The 21,330-nt window shown below is 38.1% G+C and overlaps 1 protein-coding gene across 19 annotated transcripts in view; it reads right to left on the reverse strand.

The window, feature by feature from the left end:
• The window catches only part of SYNE1 (spectrin repeat containing nuclear envelope protein 1), a 519,329-nt gene that overhangs the window by 366,875 nt on the left and 131,124 nt on the right, over window positions 1–21,330 (reverse strand). For 16 of the 19 annotated variants that reach the window (XM_055114235.2, XM_055114240.2, XM_055114231.2 and 13 more), the window contains 3 exons: window positions 16,358–16,554; window positions 13,796–13,905; window positions 9,906–9,956 (listed from right to left, as the gene is read on the reverse strand). In XM_055114235.2, coding sequence (XP_054970210.2) covers window positions 9,906–9,956; window positions 13,796–13,905; window positions 16,358–16,554 — 358 coding nt within the window. The remainder of the gene's footprint in view (window positions 1–9,905; window positions 9,957–13,795; window positions 13,906–16,357; window positions 16,555–21,330) is intronic. The other 3 variants (XM_034963099.3, XM_063605037.1, XM_055114237.2) reach the window with 1 other exon arrangement.

A 21,330-nucleotide genomic window follows, 5' to 3' on the forward strand; every position in this document is an offset into this window, starting at 1 on the left:
ATTTAATAAAGAAAATGTGACCAGGAGGGAATTTCCTAAGTACACAAATAATAAGAGTAATAGCTGGAGTAGAAACACAGTCCTGTGGGTTGCTTCCTACCCAAAGCCATTGGTAACCCAGAAGACAGTTCTAGATGGGATTCATTTTGACTGAATTTGAGGAGTTACACCCAGAATACCATTAGGTGACTTGTCTATATTACTATTTAAACTGATATTAGGTATTACAATCTCCATGTGGACAGAAAACACATTTATCTTGTTCAACACAGTATTCCTAGACCCTGGGAACATAATACCTATTAGAGATTTATCAAGTTATTTGGTGAATAAATGTATCCAGGTCACCACTCATCTCAAAAATGAAAAATAAAATTGGGATTTTCATACTTATTTTCACAAATAATGACAAGGGCCATTCTATAATAGCACTGATTTAGTGAAAATATCCTAACTTTTCATCAAGATGTAGTGTCTCATAAGAATGCCAAGTATTCATAATCATACTGTACATGATTTTTCATCATTTACAAAATGCAACTCCAGCATCTCACTTGCTGCTGACAGTGCTGTGACACAGGTAAAATGACTGTTCCCCTTGGCAGGTGATGTTTCAGAATGGAAAGAATGCCATTTATGGAGGCAGGCTAAACTGGTTTCAAATTCTGGCTTTGCCATGCATTAGCTCTGTGAGCTTGGTGTATCTTTTTTTTTGTTTTTTTCGTTAACCTCTCTACTGTTGTACTACAGGATGTACTAAAGGGTGTGTTAAATCATCACGGACCCTTTCAATGGTTTTGCTGAGAATTAGAGGTAATCTATGTAGCATGTCTAGTACAGAGGTTGTCACATTCTCATGATCCATGCCTTCTCTCACTTTCTTGTCTTGCAAAAGCAGTTGTCTTCTGCCTAAACACTTACCACATTTTCCCTTGGATAATGCCTTTTTCAGAACTCGGCTCAGGCACAACCTACTCTAGGAAGATTTTCTAACCCAGAAGTCTGAGTGAGGGCATCTGTTTCCTATGCCAGTGGTTCTCTCACTTAGTACACACTAGAAATCATCTGAGGGGTTATAAAAACACAAATTGCTGGGCACCACCCCCAGAGTTTCTGGCTGAGTGGATGTTGGGCAGAGCCAAAAATCCGTATGTCTAAGTTCCCAAGTGAATCTGATGCTGCTGGTGAAGGAATCCTATATTGAGAACACTTCTCTATGATCCTGTGACAACCTCAGCGCTAATATTCACCCAAATGCATTATATAAAGTCAGCCCTCTGTTTTCTTAGATCCAATCAATAGCAGATTGAAAATATTCAGAAAATAAACAATAAAAATAACAATACAGCAACAAAGATAATACAAACAAAATACAACACAGTATAACAGCTATTTAAATAGCATTTACATTGTGTTAGGTATTATACATAATCTACAGATTAAAGTATATGGGAGGATATGTGTAGGTTATATGCAAATACTACACTATTTTATATCAGGAACCTGAGCATCATAAATTTTGCTATCTTGGGGGTCCTGGAACCAATCCCTTGTGAATATCTAGGGACGACTACACAAAATCCTTGTCAGGCCTCTGAGCCCAAGTCTGCACGTATACATCCAGATGGCCTGAGGCAACTGAAGAACCACAAAATAAGTGAAAATGGCTGGTTCCTGCCTTAACCGATGACATTCCACCATTGTGATTTGTTCCTGCCCCATCCTAACTGATCAATCGATCTTGTGAAATTCTTTCTCTGGACAATGAATCTCGGAAGCTCCCCATTCAGCACCTTGTAACCCCTGCCTCTGTCTGCAAGAGAAAAACCCCCTATGACTGTAATTTTCCACTACCCACCCAAATCCTATAAAACTGCCCCACCCCTATCTACCTTTGCTGACTCCTTTTTCAGACTCAGTCGGCCTGCACTTGGGTGATTAAAAAGCTTTATTGCTCGCACAAAGCCTGTTTGGTGGGCTCTTCACACGGACACACGTGACATTTGGTGCTGAAGATCTGGGACAGGGGGATTCCTTCAGGAGACCAGTCCCCTGTCCTCACCCTCACTCCATGAGAAGATCCACCTATGACCTTGGGTCCTCAGGCCAGCCCAAGGAACATCTTACCAATCTCAAATCGGGCAAGCGGTCTTTTCACTCTCTTCTCCAGCTTCTCTCGCTACCTTTCAATCTCCCTGTCCTTTCAACTCCAGTTATTTTTCCTCTCTAATAGAGACAAAGGAGACACACTTTATCTGTGGACACAAAACTCTGGCGTGGGTCACGGACTTGGGAAGACAGTCTTCCCTTGGTGTTTAATCACCGTGTGGACGCCTGCCCTGATCATTCACCCACATTCCATTGGTGTCTGATCACTGTGGGGATGCCTGCCTGATTATTCACCCACATTCCACTAGTGTCTGATCACTGTGGGGATGCCTGCCTTGGTCATTCACCCACATTCCCTTGGTGGCAAGTCAATTGTGGGGACGCCTGCTTTGGCTGCTCACCCACATTACAGCCCAGGGCTGCTCACCACCCCCTTCTCTGTGTCTCTACCTTTCTCTTTAAACTTACCTCCTTCACTATGGGCAAGCTTCCACCCTCCATTCCCCCTTCTTCTCCCTTAGCCTGTGTTCTCAAGAACTTAAAACCTCTTCATCTCACGCCTGACCTAAAACCTTACCGCCTTATTTTCTTCTGCAACACCACTTGGCCCCAATACAAGCTCAACAATGGTTCTAAATGGCCAGAAAACAGCACTTTTGATTTCTCCATCTTACAAGACCTGGATGATTTTTGTCGAAAAATGTGCAAATGGTCTGAGGTGCCTGACATCCAGGCATTCTTTTACACATCAGTCCCTCCCTAGTCTCTGCTCCCAGTGCGACTCGTCACAAATCTTTCTTCTTTCTCTCCTGTCTGTTCCTTCAGTTTCCACCCCAAGCTCTGAGTCCTTTGAATCCTCCTTTTCTATGGACCCATCTGACCTCTCCCCTCCTCCCCAGGCTGCTCCTCGCCAGGCTGAGCCAGGTCCTAATTCTTCCTCAGCCTCCACTCCCCAGCCCTATAATCCTTCTATCACCTCCCCCTCCTCACACCCTGTCTGGCTTATAGTTTTGTTCCACAACTAGCCCTCCCCGACCTGCCCAACAATTTCCTCTTACAGAGGTGGCTGCAGCTCAAGGCAGAGTCAAGGTTAACCCTCCTTTTTCTTTATCTGACCTCTCTCAAATCAGTTAGCGTTTAGGCTCTTTTTCATCAAATATAAAAGCCCAGCCCAGTTCATGGCCTGTTTGGCAACAACCCTTAGATGCTTTACCGCCCTAGACCCAGAGGGGCCAGAAGGCCATTCTATTCTCAATATGCATTTTATTACTCAACCCACTCCCAACATTAGAAAAAGCTCCAAAAATTAGATTCTGGCCCTCAAACCCCACAACAAGACTTAATCAATCTCGCCTTCAAGGTGTACAATAATAGAGAAGAGGCAGCCAAGTGGCAACTTATTTCTGAGTTGCAATTACTTGCCTCCACTGTGAGAGAAACCCCAGCCACATCTCCAGCACACAAGAACTTCAAAATACCTAAACCACAGTGGCCAGGCATTCCTCCAGGACCTTCTCCCCCAGGATCTTGCTTCAAGTGCTGGAAATCTGGCCACTGGGCCAAGGAATGCCCACAGCCTGGGATTCCTCCTAAGCCATGTCCCACTTGTGCAGGAACCCACTGGAAATAGGACTGTCCAACTTGCCTGGAAGCCACTCCCAGAGCCCCTGGAACTCTGGCCCAAGGCTCTCTGACTGACTCCTTCCCAGATCTTCTCAGCTGAGCGGCTGAAGACTGACACAGCCCAATCACCTCGGAAGCCTCCTGGACCATCACAGATGCTTTAGGTAACTCTTACAGTGGAGTGTAAGTCCATACCCTTCTTAATCAATACAGAGGCTACCCACTCCACATTACCTTCTTTTCAAGGGCCTGTTTACCTTGCCCCCATAACTGTTGTGGATATTGATGGCCAGGCTGCTGGACCCTTTAAAACTCCCCCACTCTGGTGTCAACTTGGAAAACATTCTTTTATGCCTCTTTTTTAGTTATCCCCATCTGCCCAGTTCCCTTATTAGATCAAGACATTTTAAGTAAATTATCTGCTTCTCTGACTATTCCTGGGCTACAGCCACATCTCATTGCTACCCTTTCCCCTGTTCAAAACCTCCTTCATGTCTTCCTCTTGTATCCCCTGCACCTTAACCCACAAGTATGAGACAACTCTACTCCCTCCCTAGCAATTGACCACATGCACATTACTATCCCATTAAAATCTAATCATCCTTACCCTGCTCAACACCAGTATCCCATCCCACAACAGGCTTTGAGAGGACTAAAGCCTGTCCAGGATCTTCACCTTATCAACAAAATTGTCTTGCCTATCCACCCCGTGGTGCCAAACCCATATACTCTCCTATCCTCAATACCTCCCTCCACAACCCCTTATTCTGTTCTGGATTTCAAAGATGCTTTCTTTGCTATTCCTTTACACCCTTCATCCCAGCCTCTCTTCGCTTTCATTTGGACTGACCCTGATACCCATCAGTCTCAGCAACTTACCTGGGCTGTACTGCTGCAAGGCTTCAGGGACAGTGCCCATTACTTCAGTCAAGCCCTTTCTCATACTTTACTTTCTTTCTGTCCATCTGCTTCTCACCTTATTGAATATTTTGACAACCTTCTACTTTATAGCCCCTCCTACAGATCTTCCCAATAGGACACCCTCCTGCTCCTCCAACATCTATTCTCAAAAGGATAATGCAACTCCCCCATCAAAGCCCAAATTTCTTCCTCATCCATTACCTATCTCAGCATAATTCTTCATAAAAGCACACATGCTCTCCCTGCTGATCGTGTCCGGCTAATCTCCCAAACCCCAACCCCTTCTACAAAGAAACAACTCCTTTCCTTCCTAGGCATAGTTAGGTACTTTCGCCTTTGGATATCTGTTTTTGCCATCCTGACTAAACCATTATACAAAAGGAAACCTAGCTGACCCCATAGATCCTAAATCCTTTCCCCACTCGTCTTTCCGTTCCTTAAAAACTGTCCTAAAAGCTGCTCCCACACTAGCTCTCCCTAACTCATCCCAACCCTTTTCATTACACGCAGCCAAAGTACAGGACTGTGCAGTCAGAATTCTTACACAAGAGCCAAGACTGCACTCTGTAGCCTTTCTATCCGAACAACCTGACCGCACAGTTCTGAGCTGGCCTTCATGTCTGTATGCAGTGACAGCCACCGCTTTAATACTTTTAGAGGCCATCAAAATCACAAGCTATGCTCCGTTTACTCTACAGTTCCCATAACTTTCAAAATCTATTTTCCTCCTCACACTTGATGCGTATACTTTCTGCTCCCTAGCTCCTTCAACTGTACTCACTATTTGTTGAATCTCCCACAATTACCATTGTTCCTGGCCTGGACTTCAATCTGGCCTCCCACATTATTCCTGCTACCACACCTGACCCCCATGATTGTATCTCTCTGATCCACCTGGCATTCACTCCGTTTCCCCATATTTCCTTCTTTCCTGTTCCTCACCCTGATCACACTTGGTTTATTGATGGCAGTTCCACCAGGCCTAATTGCCACTCACCAGCAAAGGCAGGCTATGCTATAGTATCTTCCACATCTATCATTCAGGCTACTGCTCCGCCCTCCTCCACTACCTCTCAGCAAGCCAAACTCATTGCCTTAACTCAGGCCCTCACTCTTGCAAAGGGACTACACGTCAATATTTATACTGACTCTAAATATGCCTTCCATATCCTGCACCACCATGCTGTTACATGGGCTGAAAGAGTTTTCCTCACCATGCAAGGGTCCTCCATCGTTAATGACTCTTTAATAAAAACTCTTCTCAAGGCTGCTTTACTTCCGAAGGAAGCTGGAGTCCTTCACTGCAAAGGCCATCAAAAGGCCTCAGACCCCATTGCTCAAGGCAACAATTATGCTGATAAGACAGCTAAAGAAGCAGCCAGTATTCCTACTTATGTCCCTCATGGCCAGTTTTTCTCCTTCTCATCAGTCACTCCTACTCACTCTCCCACTGACGTTTCCACCTATCAATCCCTCCCTACTCAAGGCAAATAGTTCTTGGACCAAGGAAAATTCCTCCTTCCAGCCTTACAGCTCATTCCATTCTATCGTTTTTCATAACCTCCTCCATGTAGGTTACAAGCCATTAGCCCGCCTCTTAGAACCTCTCATTTCCTTTCCATCATGGAAATCTATCCTCAAGGAAATCACTTCTCAGTGTTCCATTTGCTATTCTCCCACTCCTCAGGGAGTTCGCCCCTGCCCGGGATTGGCAGATTGACTTTACCCACATGCCCCGAGTCAGGAAACTAAAATATCTCTTGGTCTGTGCAGACACTTTCACTGGATGGGTAGAGGCCTTTCCCTCAGGGTCTGAGAAGGCCACCGTGGTCATCTCCTCCCTTCTGTTGACATAATTCCTCAATTTAGCCTCCCGCGCTACCCAGTTGTCCCATCAATCCCCATTACAACTTCTAATGGCTGCTGCCCTAGCTGGATCCCTAGTATTAGATATGAGTTCTAAATTTCTTTTCAAAGAATCAATATGTCAGTAGGTTCAATTCTTTGCCTTCTACTTTTAAACTTAACTTCCTCGTAAAGCAAACTTTTTCAATTACCTGCTCCACCCTGACTCATTTCAATCACCCGCTCCACCCTGACTCATTCCGATTACCTGCTCCACCCTGACTCATTCTGATTACCTGTTCCACCCTGACTCATTCAAATGACCTGCTGTCATAACCATTTTTCCTGCCAAACCACTCACCCTGTCACTCTCTTTAAATTAGCCAATTGAAATTAGTTTAGCCTGTGCGGTCTAACCCTAGCCAATAGGGGAAGGATGCAGCAGCAGGGGCCACATGCATCAGGGATAAGAACCCCTTCCCGTCCCTTGTCCAAGTGTGTGCTCACCATTGCTCCATCTGTAAGGGTGCAACCTTCTATAGAAGTAACTTGCCTTGCTGAGAATTAAAAAGAAAATTTTATATTCGAGTGCTATTTCTTTTGTGGCACAGAAACTTCATATATAATACTAGGAGTCTGGGTACAAGACACCTCTTTTAGTGCTCTTTCTCATTTTTTCACTTTGCATTTCCAGTGTTGCCTTGCACAAGGTCTCTTCTTCTGTGACTCCTCTACCTACATGTGTCTACCTGCTAATAGGACAGGCACGTGCACACTAGTTTTCCTTACTCCCAAAATTCAATTTGCAAATAGGACCGAACAGCTTCCTCTTCCCCTCATGACACCAACACTTCACCACTATTTTGTTTTATTTTTCTTATTAATATAAGAAGACAGGAATAGGCCTCGACTTACTGCTGAAAAAGGAGAACTCTGTATATTTTTAAATGAAGAGTGTTGTTTTTACCCAAATCAATCTGGCCTGGTGTATGACAACATAAAAAAACTCAAGGATAGAGTCCAAAAACTTGCCAACCAAGCAAATAATTACGCTGAACCACCTTGGGCACTCTCCAACTGGATGTCCTGGTTCCTCCCAGTTCTTAGTCCTTTATTACCTCTTTTTCTCCTTCTCTTATTCAGACCTTGTGTCTTCTGTTTAGTTTCTCAACTCATACAAAACCACATCCAGGCCATCACCAATCATTCTACATGACAAATGCTCCTTCTAACAACCCCACGATATCACCCCTTACCCCAAAATCTTTCTTCAGTTTAATCTCTCCCACTCTAGGTTCCCACATCAGCCCAATCCTGCTCGAAGCAGCCCTGAGAAACAACCCCCACAAATTTTCAATGCCCCAACACTTCACCACTATTTTGTTTTGTTTTTCTTATTAATATAAGAAGACAGGAATGTCAGGTCTCTGAGTCCAAGTCTGCACGTATACATTCAGATGGCTGAGGCAACTGAAGAACCACAAAAGAAGTGAAAATGGCTGGTTCCTGCCTTAACCGATGACATTCCACCATTGTGGTTTGTTCCTGCCCCACCCTAACTGGTCAATTGACCTTGTGAAATTCTTTCTCCTGGACAATGAATCTCGGAAGCTCCCCACCGAGCACCTTGTAACACCTGCCCCTGTCTGCAAGAGAAAAAACCCCTTTGACTGTAATTTTCCACTACCCACCCAAATCCTATAAAACTGCCCCACCTCTGTCTCCCTTTGCTGACTCCTTTTTCGGACTCAGTCTGCCTGCACTTGGGTGATTAAAAAGCTTTATTGCTCGTACAAAGCCTGTTTGGTGGGCTCTTCACATGGACACGTTTGACACTCCTTATGTATCTTTTTAATCTCCATCATCTAACACAGTGTCTGGCACTCAGAATCACTCAATATATGATTGCAGAATAAGCAATAAGTTAGAAACTCAGTTAAAAGTAGAAACAAATGGAACTGGAGCCCAAGACTACAAAGCTTCAATTCTTCCCAGGATGTCTTTTCTGAATGAACAGGTGAATATAATTAAGGTACATGTTTTATTATCAGTTGATTCTCATGCCCAGAAAAGCATTGATACCACATTCTTATGAGCTCAGAGAGAAAACTCGTTCTTGATGTGTCCCCAAGGTACCAGAGGTCAGTGTGGCCACCAGAAGTGACCCATCTAACAGTGAGCACAGGACTTCATTGTGAGCCTGAGGACAGGCTGCTCACCAACTTCTGCATTTAAACAGCACTTGACTGCCCTGAAGAGGAGCTATTTGTTACACAAAGTCATCTGAGAGAAAAGGGTTATGTTCTTAAAATAACTTTATTAGAGCCTATTTAGTAAATGCCTTTCTAATGGTTGGAAAGTGTCTAGCAGATTGCAATAAGGTGAGAAGGATGTCGCTATTTATATACTCAACATTCTCCTTTCTAAGAGAAAAATGAAGTACAAAACAATATTTATAGCCCATTAGTCTAGGGCTTTTCTTCAACTGATAACTTTAACACACATTCAGAAGACGTGGCAACCTATTGCTTATATCTAAATTCCAAGCAGCTATACTGCCAGCATTCTCTCTACTTTTTCTTTCACTTTATTGTTTTTCTTTCTCTCTCATTCACTCATACACACACACACACACACAAACACACACACATAAGTCACATTTACATTTGTGTACCATGTTCACATATACATAAACTCATACTTTATGAAGCATGATATTTAAAAAATTTACTATTTGATATGAAATTAGTTGCTTCTGATTTTTCTATTCCAATGTTGATATAAATACAAATATCCTTAACCTGTGGCCTAGATGGAACATAAAGAAAAATGGAAAAGCTGAAATATGGGACATGTATTCAATAACTTGGATATGGACAGGAATTCATAACCATTCATTCTGCTAATATCTTTTGAGCACCCACGACATGTCATGAATTTTACTAAACCATGAGACCCAATACTGAGCAGAAGAGAGTGAGGAAACTCAGACTGACAAGCTGATCGAATACTTACCTTGTTCATTGATTCTCTGCTAACATTTTAAGATACAAAACTAAACCTTTATTTTGTTTTTATCTTCTGTGTCACATTTAAAGACACCATACGTAGTTACTGTAAGTCCTTTTTATTAGTGTTATTAAGTATTATAAAGAAGAAATTGACAGATACCATTTTATAATGAAAGATTAATGGGCAAGTCCATGGGAGTAGCTTAGACTATCACTAACATTTGATAACACATATGTATGTTATTTGTTCTGTTAGAAAGGAAATGCAAATGATGTGATTAAAGTATTAAGAGAAATGTATACATAAAGACAAAAACATGCAAGGGAATGACTAAAATGCTACAGAATGCAGGATGTTTGAAAGAGATCATCAATGCAAGATTACTTAAATCTTACCTTAAAATTTTGTACAGAATTTGCAAAAGATGGGATACCTGGAAGTATTTCCTAACAATATGAAAAGATAATATATAGAAATATAATATAAATCAGGGTCAAAAATTATTTAGAAAACAAGAATAAAATCAATGGAAAGGCATCCGCCTTTAGAGAAATAGGCAATCATTTCAAGGGTATATTTACTTTAAGACATTTTCATAGCTTTTGAAACTACAAAAATATTCAACTCCAATAAGGCAACATCATTTCCTAGAATATCACATTTTTAATTTGAAATAGTCATATGTAGCTATATATTTTGTAAACATATCTCAAAATAACATTAAATATTTTAGAAGGTAAACTATGTAAAGAAGAGGTATATGGACTCATATTACTTTCCCTATAAATATACACAGCACACATGTTTCTTTGTCCTCATAAGAATTAAGAATGTGTTGTGCTTCTTAGGGCAGTCAGGAATGTTTGTTGCAATGGAAGAACAGATGGGTGAAAAAATAAATGAAAGTTTAGAAGGTGAATGAGATAAGCCAATAGACCTATTTTATTTATTTATGACTGAGTGCTAATTATTCAAGAAATATCTTAAGGGGAAAAGTTTATCAGTTTTATTGGATGAGATTTAAAAAACCCATGGTGATGTCGATTTTCAGTAAGAAAATCATATTTAAAATGGTATCGATAAAATATTTAATTCAAATAAAATCACAAAGGGGATATATAAATCAAATACACACAAAAATGAAAGCCTGGCAGATACGTTCATGCCAAGAATTTTTAAAAAACTGAATTAAGAGAGTAAGAGCTGAGTGACAAATACTGAGTACTTTGAGGTGAGGGCTCAAAACTAATATGCATAGTTTACAAAATATTAAAAGTTCACTAGACAGAATCAGGTTACCATTAACTGTTAAATATAAGCCCTATGTCATAACAAAAAATACATTATTCAACATATTCAGTTTTAGATGCTTATGTACTACATGACAAATGCCACTAAAAAAGGGCAAAGCTTCCAATACATTTTCCTCAAAATTAATTTTTGAGATAATAAGCCTGTATAAATCATATGCATCCTCTTTTTAGGAAAGGGATAGAGGGAATTTTTTTAATGACCAGAATTTATTTTCTGGATGATTAAAGTAACCTCTGAAAATAATAAAGCTTCTTTAGTAAAGTATATTAAAAAGCTTATATCAATAGATTGTGTGTTTCAAATCTCTAAGGATTTTTGCATTAAACTCCTGCTCATGAGCATTAACTAAAGCATCTCCTTTTGTTTTTTTAGATGCTTCCAGCCACAAAGTTTACTAATCTGGAGAGATGATTAATGTCAGAGACTCTAAAACAGTAAAACCTCAGACACCAAATTAGATATAAATCCATCTGGGTAATATAAGGACTTCACGTATAAAAACCAGATGGAAGTTTGGATGGATTTTCTCTGTGCTATATGAGGTAAGTCTAATGTGTTTTCTTATAGAGTTTCTTATTCACACAGCAATATTGTCAAAACCCAGCAAGCCCCAGATGACTCCAAAATATTTGCATCAATCCATGCCAGCATTTGCACATGGAGTCTTTGCTTTAGCCATTTGTGGTGCTTTTTAGAAACAATTACTTTACTAATAATAACTATAGATAAGTCATTCTGGTGGCCAATGTTTGTGCCCCAATCCTGGCAAGGAACAAAAGAGGTTCCCTGAACTTATTGTTTTTAAGAAGCTAACATATTTCTATCAAATGCCAAATTAATTTCATTTAGAGACCTAGGAAACAGCAGTTACCTCTATTTTGCTCATTCTTTTATGAAGTCACTGATTTCTAACTATTGGCGTGACGTCTACTTGTAAGCTTTTGGTTATGCTCCTTAGCCTTTTTCTTCTTTATATATGTTTCTAAGTCTATTTAGAAAACATATTGACCAGGTGTGGTGGCTCACGCCTGTAATCCCAGCACTTTGGGAGGCCGAGGTGAGAGGATCATGAGGTCAGGAGATCAAGACCATCCTGGTTAACACAGTGAAACCCCGTCTCCACTAAAAAATACAAAAAAATTAGCCAGGCGTGGTGGCGGGCGCCTGTAGTCCCAGCTACTCGGGAGGCTGAGGCAGGAGAATGGCGTGAACCCGGGAGGCGGAGCTTGCAGTGAGCCGAGATCACACCACTGCACTCCAGCCTGGGCGACAGAGCGAGACTCCATCTCAAAAAAAAAAAAAAAGAAAACATATTTTATATTTTTTGGTTTTCTTATTACTTTTCATTGTCATCTCAAACTGCTCTGAAAACTCCAGTTGAGACCTGAACAGTGAAGACAGACAGTTTTTCACACATCTTGAAAATTCCATTTCTTATTTTTCCTGATGTCATTTGCCTTATAATTATTTTTTTCAGGAAGAAAGGAGAAAGGAAGAGGAGGAGCAACTTCTAATTAATTTAAAATTCCGCAGTGAATCCACCTCTCTATGTAATTAAAAATAGAATACAATACTACTTCAAAAATATTAAAAGAATGGTCATGTCCGTTGTTTAAAAAAACAGGAAAACAGGCAGTCTGGTGTCTTGGAGTGTGAAATAGGACAAACTTTCTGGTTGGAGTGTGAAATAGGACAAACTTTCTACAAGGCAACACGAAAAACATTTTTAAAAGCATTAAAATTTTGTATGCCCTTTAGCCTAGGAATTCCACTTCTAAAGAAGAATCTTGGCCAGGCGTGGTGGCTCATGCCTGTGATCCCAGCACTTTGGGAGGCAGAGGCAGGCAGACCACTTGAGGTCAGGAGTCTGAGACTAGCCTGGCCAACATGTGAAACCCAATCTCTACTAGAAACAGAAAACAATAGCTGGGCATGGTGATGTGCAACTGAAATCACAGCTACTTAGGAGGCTGAGGCAGGAGAATAGTTTGAACCCGGCTGGCAGAGGTTGCAGTGAGCCAAGATTGTGCTACTGCACTCCAGCCTGGGTGAAAGAGCAAGACTCCATCTCACAAAAAAAAAAAAAAAAAAAAAGAAAGAATCTCGGAACAATGTTTTATTACAAGATTGTTCATAAAAGCATTGCTTATAACAACAAAAATTATAAATTAAAACAAGATTGAGTAATAAATTAATGTACATACATATGATGACCTGCAGAATTCTTTATAATGTTCATGGAAGAAGAAAATTATAAAATTATATGTATACCATAATTCTATTTTTATTAAAATATTGTATGTATCTGCCATATATAATACAAACGTTGGGAATTAACATCAACATATTAATTTTTCTCTGGTATAGGTTCTCTCTAGAAGGTCAAATACAGAAAATGTTTTCCTTTTCCTTTTTTTCTTGATTTAAAAAATTTATGACAATTAACATGTAATTTGAGCAGCATGAAAAATGTTAATGTTATTTAAATTATTTAAAGGCTGAAAAATATAATGACAGTGAATAATTAGAACTTTTACAAATTGTGTCTTACTTCCATATGTTTGCTGTCAATAGATGTAATAAAATCCAAAAGTCAAAACTAGATTTGATCAGATCAACCAGAGCGAGCGGATTCAAGATCTAGATTTGCAAATGCTATGACAGAAATACAATTACGTCAATTCTCAGATCACTAAAATGGAGTTCCCAACACTGCTATCTTTTCTGTTTTAGTGTATCAGTATCACATACCTTACATTTGTTATTAGCAATGCTTTCTCTAATATATCCAACATACAAACCAGAAAAACCCTTTCCTCTAATCATCACCCCATTTGGTGATAGCTTTTTAAAATCAGTTGGTCTCATATTAAAATGCATTCAAATTTAATTTTTTGAGAACAGTATACTCAAAAAGCTGAGTCACTGTCATTGCATATACCGGTGATACTTGAAGAAAGCAAATACCTACATCATCCTCTTGCCCATCAGTGCCTGCATTGTGGATGTCAGGATAATGTTTCAGAAACTGGGCTACATAGGTCATAATAGACTTCTCATCTGGTTTATCCACATCAACATCTGAAAAAACAAAAAAGAAATGTGAATAAATCAATTAGCATTCATTGGATTTTGATAATACAAGTTTGGTATCTAGCTATCACACCAAAAACGCTAAACGCAGAAGGAAAACAGAAGTACTATTTAGAATTTTGGACGGGGAGGAGGGTAAACCAAATTTAGTCTGGATATTACACGACGAAAATTATATTACTCAGAAAGATGACACATTTAAACAAACAGCGTTTAAGAAAGTAGCATATATGTCATTTAAATAAGACATACAGTATCTCATGAGACAGTATCTCCCAAGTGGGTGAGATACGGTATGATTACTCATACAGTATCTCATACTAGTTCTATTCATACTAGTGAATAGAACACAAATAATATGTAAATTTTAGAACTGGCATAAATAGGAAGTACAAAAATGCTTACAAGTGTGACACTGAATGACATATATATATATATACACACACATTATATATGGCCAAATATAGACAAGCCCCCTCTCTGCCCCCACAAATTTCACTTTAGAAGAAAGGCAGATGCCTTATATTCAATTTCCTGGGCAGCCTCTTCTTTCTGGAGCATTCTCTCCAAATTACAGTGCTTTGAGCAATCAAGCACTCTTCGAGGGAAACTGCCTGAGAAGCCCTCAATCACTGTGATTTTGAAGCTTATAGATATTTATCTAATACAAATGGTAAAAATCAGGCAAATAAATTCATACAGATTTAGTAATTATACATGGAGGTAAGAATGCATAAGTAAAACGTGTTGTAAACAAGTCTTTTAAATATCAATTTTAAAGGCAATAGAAATGATTATATCTTACAGAGCAATTTATAGAGCAGAAAGCAAACCAAATTGCCACAATGAAGTATAAAACTAATCTAATCTTTCATAAAAGTTCTTTTTGATTAGAGGTATAATTTCTAGAGACTTGCAATATAGGGTTTAAAGAGCGCTGCAACTCACACCATTTAAAAGGAAGCAAAGATAATGTATTCTGAAATTTGTTAAATGACTCAAAGGTGATGAGTCAAACCGTTGAGTAAAACTTTTTTTCAGGAAATATGAAAGTGGAAAGAAAAGCAATATTTAATACATGATTTAACATAGTATATGCTGTTAACTATATATGTAAATCATAAAATAATTATTATAATAGCTTTTGGTCTACTTAATCTGTATCCCTAAAAGCTTATACATCCAAGTTGGCTAAATAACTTTTTGAAGGGGAAGTTCTCATTAAGAAATTAGAGGAATGTCTTATATCTAGGATAGCCTTGTATTTAGGCAACCTCAGTTTCTAATCATCAAAGAAAATATTAAGATCTTCTGGTCTGGTGGATATGAAAGAATCATGTATATTCTCCTTTCATCCCACTCTAGGAATAATGTCAGCTCTGATACACCCTCTGAAGTCGATGACTGGAATATGTGTTTTTCCCTTGATTTATTTTTGTGCAGAAAGAAGGCAGAAAGCCCTTTGATATCCTAGTGAAAGTGGGGGTGGGGGCAGAGTGGGACTCAAAAACAGAATCCTAAAATGGCAAGGAATCTCCATGGGGCCCTTCATCTCAGAGGAAACCTAACTGGGTCTCTGTAACTTACTCTTGGAAACACAAGTCTATCCTCTTTGTTTTAGAGCTAGGGAAGTTCAGTCTGAAATTCCATCGTTAAAAATAATTTTTGGTGGATCCCATGAAGACAGAGAGTAGATTGGTGGTTACCAGAGGCCAGGAAGGGTAGGGAGGAGAGGGGAAAAATAATTTGCTTTCACTGTATATTTACATTTCTGCATTCACTGGTAGAAATGTCCATAATTGCCAACCCAAATAAGAAATTATCTGTGACATTTGGAAACTTCACTTTGATACTTTTGTTTCAACATAACAACTTATTAGTTTATAAAAGTTTATCAAAGGCATCTAAATTGTCTTTTAAAGGCTTGAAAGAGTTCACTCCATTTCCAAAAAGTCTTAGCACTCACGCCCTTACCAAAAAATGTGCCAAACAATTGAAATGACAAATATTAGTCAAACATTTGTGAAGTTTGCTGATTGACACCAAAACACTGCATGGTTAACAACATTTCTAAGTATGAATAATCTACATCTTTCAGACCTCTGAGATTATATACAGTAATTATATTATCCTGTTACCTACCCCTCATACACACACTTCTAAAACTTTCATTCCACCCTTAAGTATATTGAGTCCAGTTCACCCGACTGACATACCAATGCCAAAGTGCTGTTTGGAGCAATGGAATCATATTTTACCCCAACCATGGTGGTAGATATTTATCCAGAAGAAAATTGATGCAGGAAAATACCATTACTTGCCACTTTTCTCCAGCTTTCTGGCCTCCAGTAGAATCTTGGAAGTCATGTGTATTTCTGGGTTTAAGACATAAAAACCCTCCATGTTAAGGTATATAACAGTCAATGAATATTCAGCCTACCTTCAGGATCTAGCAGTCTTGGGATCCCCAGTTCTGTTTCAGCGATAGTGAAAGCATCCTCCAAATTTTCTCGGTTGGATCTGCCTTTCACTGTCTCCAAGTCCACCAATTCGGGTCGAATGGCATGAATAACTGAATGAAAGGCAACCCCGCTTCTCCAACTCTTCCCAAAATCTTTTACTTCTATTCCAGTCTGCCTTTGTGTTATAAAAACATAAAATGATGTCACATTCTGAATAGATACAAGCACTTTCTTCAAGGCCTCATGCAAAATCCAGTGCTTTTCACCAACGATATGCAGAGAGCTGTATCAGTTCATTGTATTTGAGAAAAATTAAGGGAAACAAAATCTTTAGGGGGCAACAAGATAAGATGTCGAAATTCTGGTTCTATATTTAGAGATTTCTATGTTGGATTTTTCAGCAATTAAGATAGTTAATTTAAAGCATATTTTTACATTTATTTTATACTCAAACCCCTACAGTCCTCTGCTCTACCAGCTGAGCTATTGAAGGATGTTTACATTTATTTTATAAAGAAAAATCAATTTAGAGAAAAATGTCTGAAAAAATTTTAAGAAAACAAATTATAAAGATGCCAAAAGTGACAGTAATTAACCACTGTATATTTTTTGTAGAAAGAGCTAACACGTTTCTAATGGGAAGCAGCACTGTGTTGTACACAGGTTATCACAGACTAAGATAATGTGGCTGAATACTTTCAAATGCAATAGAATAGACAAATGCAAATATCGCAATTATATCTCAAAGTGTTCACAAAGGACCCTGTATTCCACCTAAATGCAAACAATAATTCCAATTACTCCACCAATAAAATTGTTTTTAAGCTCCTTTTTGGTAATTATCTTGAGGGCAAAGCCATGGTGGTAAATCTTTTTTCTTTGGTGGCAGATTTGATTAACTCAAAGCCAGTTATTAAGAAACTGATTCAAGTTGGTAGCCATATTTTGCCCTTGGAAAACAGAAGCGAGGCAAGCTCACAATGAATGATTTTTTTTTCTACATGTAACTTATCAATTATAAAGGCAGTTCCGAAAACAGAGTTGTAAAGATGATTTTGAGCATCGGCTGCACCCCTTGAATAAGTGGAGGGCCTGCAAATATGATCACTTAATTAGGGAACATTCAATGGATAAAGTCATCTAGTAGCTTCTTTTTAAAAAGTTAGTCTCATTAACCTTATGGATGTCTCTAACTAAAGCAAAAATATTGCTCAATTAATTTTTACTAGAATCTCAAAATTTTCATGAAAAAATACAACCTGAATGGTATGCTGATTAATATAATAAGTTTGTAAGTGTCCATTATTATTATTATTATTATTATTGAGACAGAATCTCACTCATTCTGTTGCCCAGGCTGGAGTGCAGTGGCACAATCTCGGCTCACTGCAACCTCCACCCCCCAGGCTCAAGGGATTCTTGCACCTCAGCCTCCCAAGTAACTGGGATTTCAGGCATGTGCCACAACGCCTGGCTAATTTTTGTATTATTGAATACAAAAAATACATTAAGAATACAAACATTTTGTATTATTCATCATGTTGGCCAGGCTGGTCTCAAATTCCTGGCCTCAAGTGATCCACCTGCCTCGGCCCCCCAAAGTGCTGGGATTACAGGTGTGAGCCATTGTACACAGCCTATCCTTAAATTTTATTGTAGACAACTTATCATTCACTTTAAAACATGTTTTACCAATGTACACTGTTTGCATAAAATATATTATGCATCATTGAGCTTGATCATTGGCTTCATCAATAAATATCCTAAAAACAATTTTATGAGACTCCAGAAATTGTAAAGTAATCTTGAATCTTCTCTTATTTTCAAGCTTGTCTCTGGTAGTACAGATATAATTTTTTTCAGCAGACAGCTGACAATCATGCAGGTTGAACAGTATGTCCTTTCTATCTACTCATTTGTAATCCATCTCTGACTTCATTTTATTTTTCTTTGTCCACATTTCCTCATTTAAAAATGTTTTTTATCTTGTTAAGCCACCTCAAATTAGTTTTTAACAAAATTAAGTGGGGTGTAAATAAATAATTAGCTAATAAATATTCACCTGTAATTAGCTATTTCTAATTTTCTTGAACTTATGTATTGTTTTAGACATTTTCAAAGAGAAATACATAATATGCTTTTCTAAATATTTACTGTAATGAAATAATTAAAAATGTTTCAGCACATTTTATTTCTTCTATATTTGTTGAAAAAATATATGTAGGTATGCACACACACACATACACACACACTGTTTCCTATTGTATCAGTTAAAGTAGTAGGTAATATTCCTTAAAAGTTTTAGTTTTAGTTCAAACCTCTTCTTTGAGAACTTTAGATATGAACCAAAAGAAAGACACACCATTTAAAGAAGTGATGAACAGTGCCCAATTTATAAGCATTTCTGACCTCTAATATGTATTTACTTCAAGCTACTTTGAATAACTACGTATATGCATATATTTATTTATTTTGTTACCTTACTAATTTTTGTCAGAAAATATAATTGTTCTTCTTATAAATGTGACAATAGTTATGCAAATGTAAGATATGATATAACTTAAAGCTTTTATTTCTGATAATATGTATTGATAGTGGATGAAATTAGTTTTAGCAATTAGAGGGCTTAACTATCTTATGTTACTGAAATCATTTTTAAATTTATTTCTCAAATATTTTTAAACTTTATATGAAAACAGTGGATACATCCTGATAACTAGTCTAGTGTTTACTGGATGTTTTATCATTTCCCACCATCTTCAATCTTATGAGTGTGATGAACTTCCAAACTAGAGTCCCACGAAATATTATGATTTTAGGAATAACATCACTCATACCTCAAAATGGATACAGATTCTAAAGTCTTTTACACATGTTAGACAATAAGTTGCTTGAAAAGTACATACTGGGATAGTGTAAAAAGCAGTTTTTAGAAAAAATTATCAACAGTTTGGTAGCATCATGGAATCATGTGTTCATTACAGAATTTTTATGGCAGAGAAAAGTCATCGCCCCAAACCTCTACAATTTATGCAGCTACAAAAGAAATGGATTTTATTGATTGCTCACGGGTGGAGAACCCTCAGGCCCAGGATTCTGGACATTGGCCCAGATAAGGAAAGTAAAACTTCCACTGATGTTACCAACATATAAGTTGTAGCAATGACTTTGAGCTGTCACCAGACTCTTGCACATCTTTGAAACCCAACATAGCATGCATGAAACTAAATTAAATGCTGGATAACTCCAACAGCATTAAATTTGAGTTTACTTCAAGCTACTGTTTTATTAAAAGAAAATCAATTTGTTTTTGGTTAATTTAATGCCGTGTGAAGCAATGGACCACAGAATATCACCTTGACATTATTAGAAAGTTTAATTGCAATAGCATCGTGACACATCAGTGTGCAGTCACCAGTCTTCTCCCTACCCAGTTAAGTTGTAAGAGAGATTAGTAATGCCACTGTGGATGCAATTAAACAGTGTTCCAGCAATGTGGGAAGGGTTTTTTATTTCATTTCTACTTCAGATTCTAAAGAGCCACAAAGCTTTGTTTTCAGAAATATATTTGACTACAACTTGAATCATGAAAACATAGCCCAAATTAGAAAACCAGCAACACACTTTAAAAGTTAAACAAAACAACATAAATTAGTAACACTAATTACATCCTTTGTTTCTCTTTTTATTTTTTTATTTTTGCTCTTCAAACACCTTAAATATAGAACTCCCTATGTTTAGTACCTCAATATTTTATAATAAGTACTTGTTTACAACTATTTTCCAGAAGTAGAGAATCAAATTTAGATTACATTTAAGCATGCAAAACAAGATAAAAAATGAGTAATTTTACATGTTGTTTAGGAAAATCAAACAAAAGCATACTCTACATGAAAGGACTTACCCCTGACCACATCAGACTACAAAATACTTACATGATCAACTGAAAACTCCATTGAAATTGCTATGAGAAAGTACTTTTTGAGAGCACTCTTTTTCTTTTCTTTTTCTCTTTCTTTTTTTCTTTCTTTTCTTTTTTTTTTTTTTGAGATGGAGTCTAGCTCTGTCGCTCAGACTGGAGTGCAATGGCACAATCTTGATCTCAGCTCACTGCAACCTCCACCTCCCAGGTTCAAGCGATTCTGGTGCCTCAGCCTCCCGAGTAGCTGGGATTACAGGCATGCGCCACCACGCCCAGCTAATTTTTGTACTTTTAGTAGAGATGGGGTTTCACCAGATTGGCCAGGCTGGTCTCGATCTCCTGACCTCAGGTGATCTGCCCACCTCAGCCTACCGAAGAGCTGGGATTATAGGCATGAGTCACTGCGTCTGGCTGAGAGCAGTCATTTTCTATCCACTATTATCATATAAATGTATACACATGTAAATTTATTATGCCTAGAGGAAAACTGAAAACTAGATGCAAATTCTCAGCTCACACAGCTAGAGTTGACAAAAAAATCTACACTCTAGATAAAAAATGAGACCAAAGGGAAAAAATTTAAAAACTAAAATTGCTAGAAAGTTTCAGAACATAAAAAAAAAAAATGTTTTTGGAATGTGTACCTTAGTTCACACTGTTCTTAAATAGAACATAATAGTCTCATGAAGAGATAACCAAGTTTAAACTTCAAATTTATTTATATAAAGATTATTTAATAGGAGCAGAAACTCTAAACAATGACCTAAATAGAATTATCCCTCATGCTACTCAAAGTTTAGGATTAGTCAGTTTAATTAATTAGGCCCAATCGCATGAATAAAGAAAAAATTAATTTTTTAAGAGCATATTTTCCTAGAGTATTAGTGGCGATTTGTGTTTATATCTCAATTCAAGGCAAGAGTGAAACAAGCGCTAAAGCAAAGCCATTCATTCAAATGTCTCTTCACATTTCGCAATCATTAGAAGTTGCAATTAGTAACATTCATAACTCAAATTATTTAACGGTTT

Source organism: Pan paniscus, chromosome 5 (genome assembly GCF_029289425.2).
Source record: "Pan paniscus chromosome 5, NHGRI_mPanPan1-v2.0_pri, whole genome shotgun sequence".
Classification (NCBI taxonomy): Eukaryota; Metazoa; Chordata; class Mammalia; order Primates; family Hominidae; genus Pan; species Pan paniscus.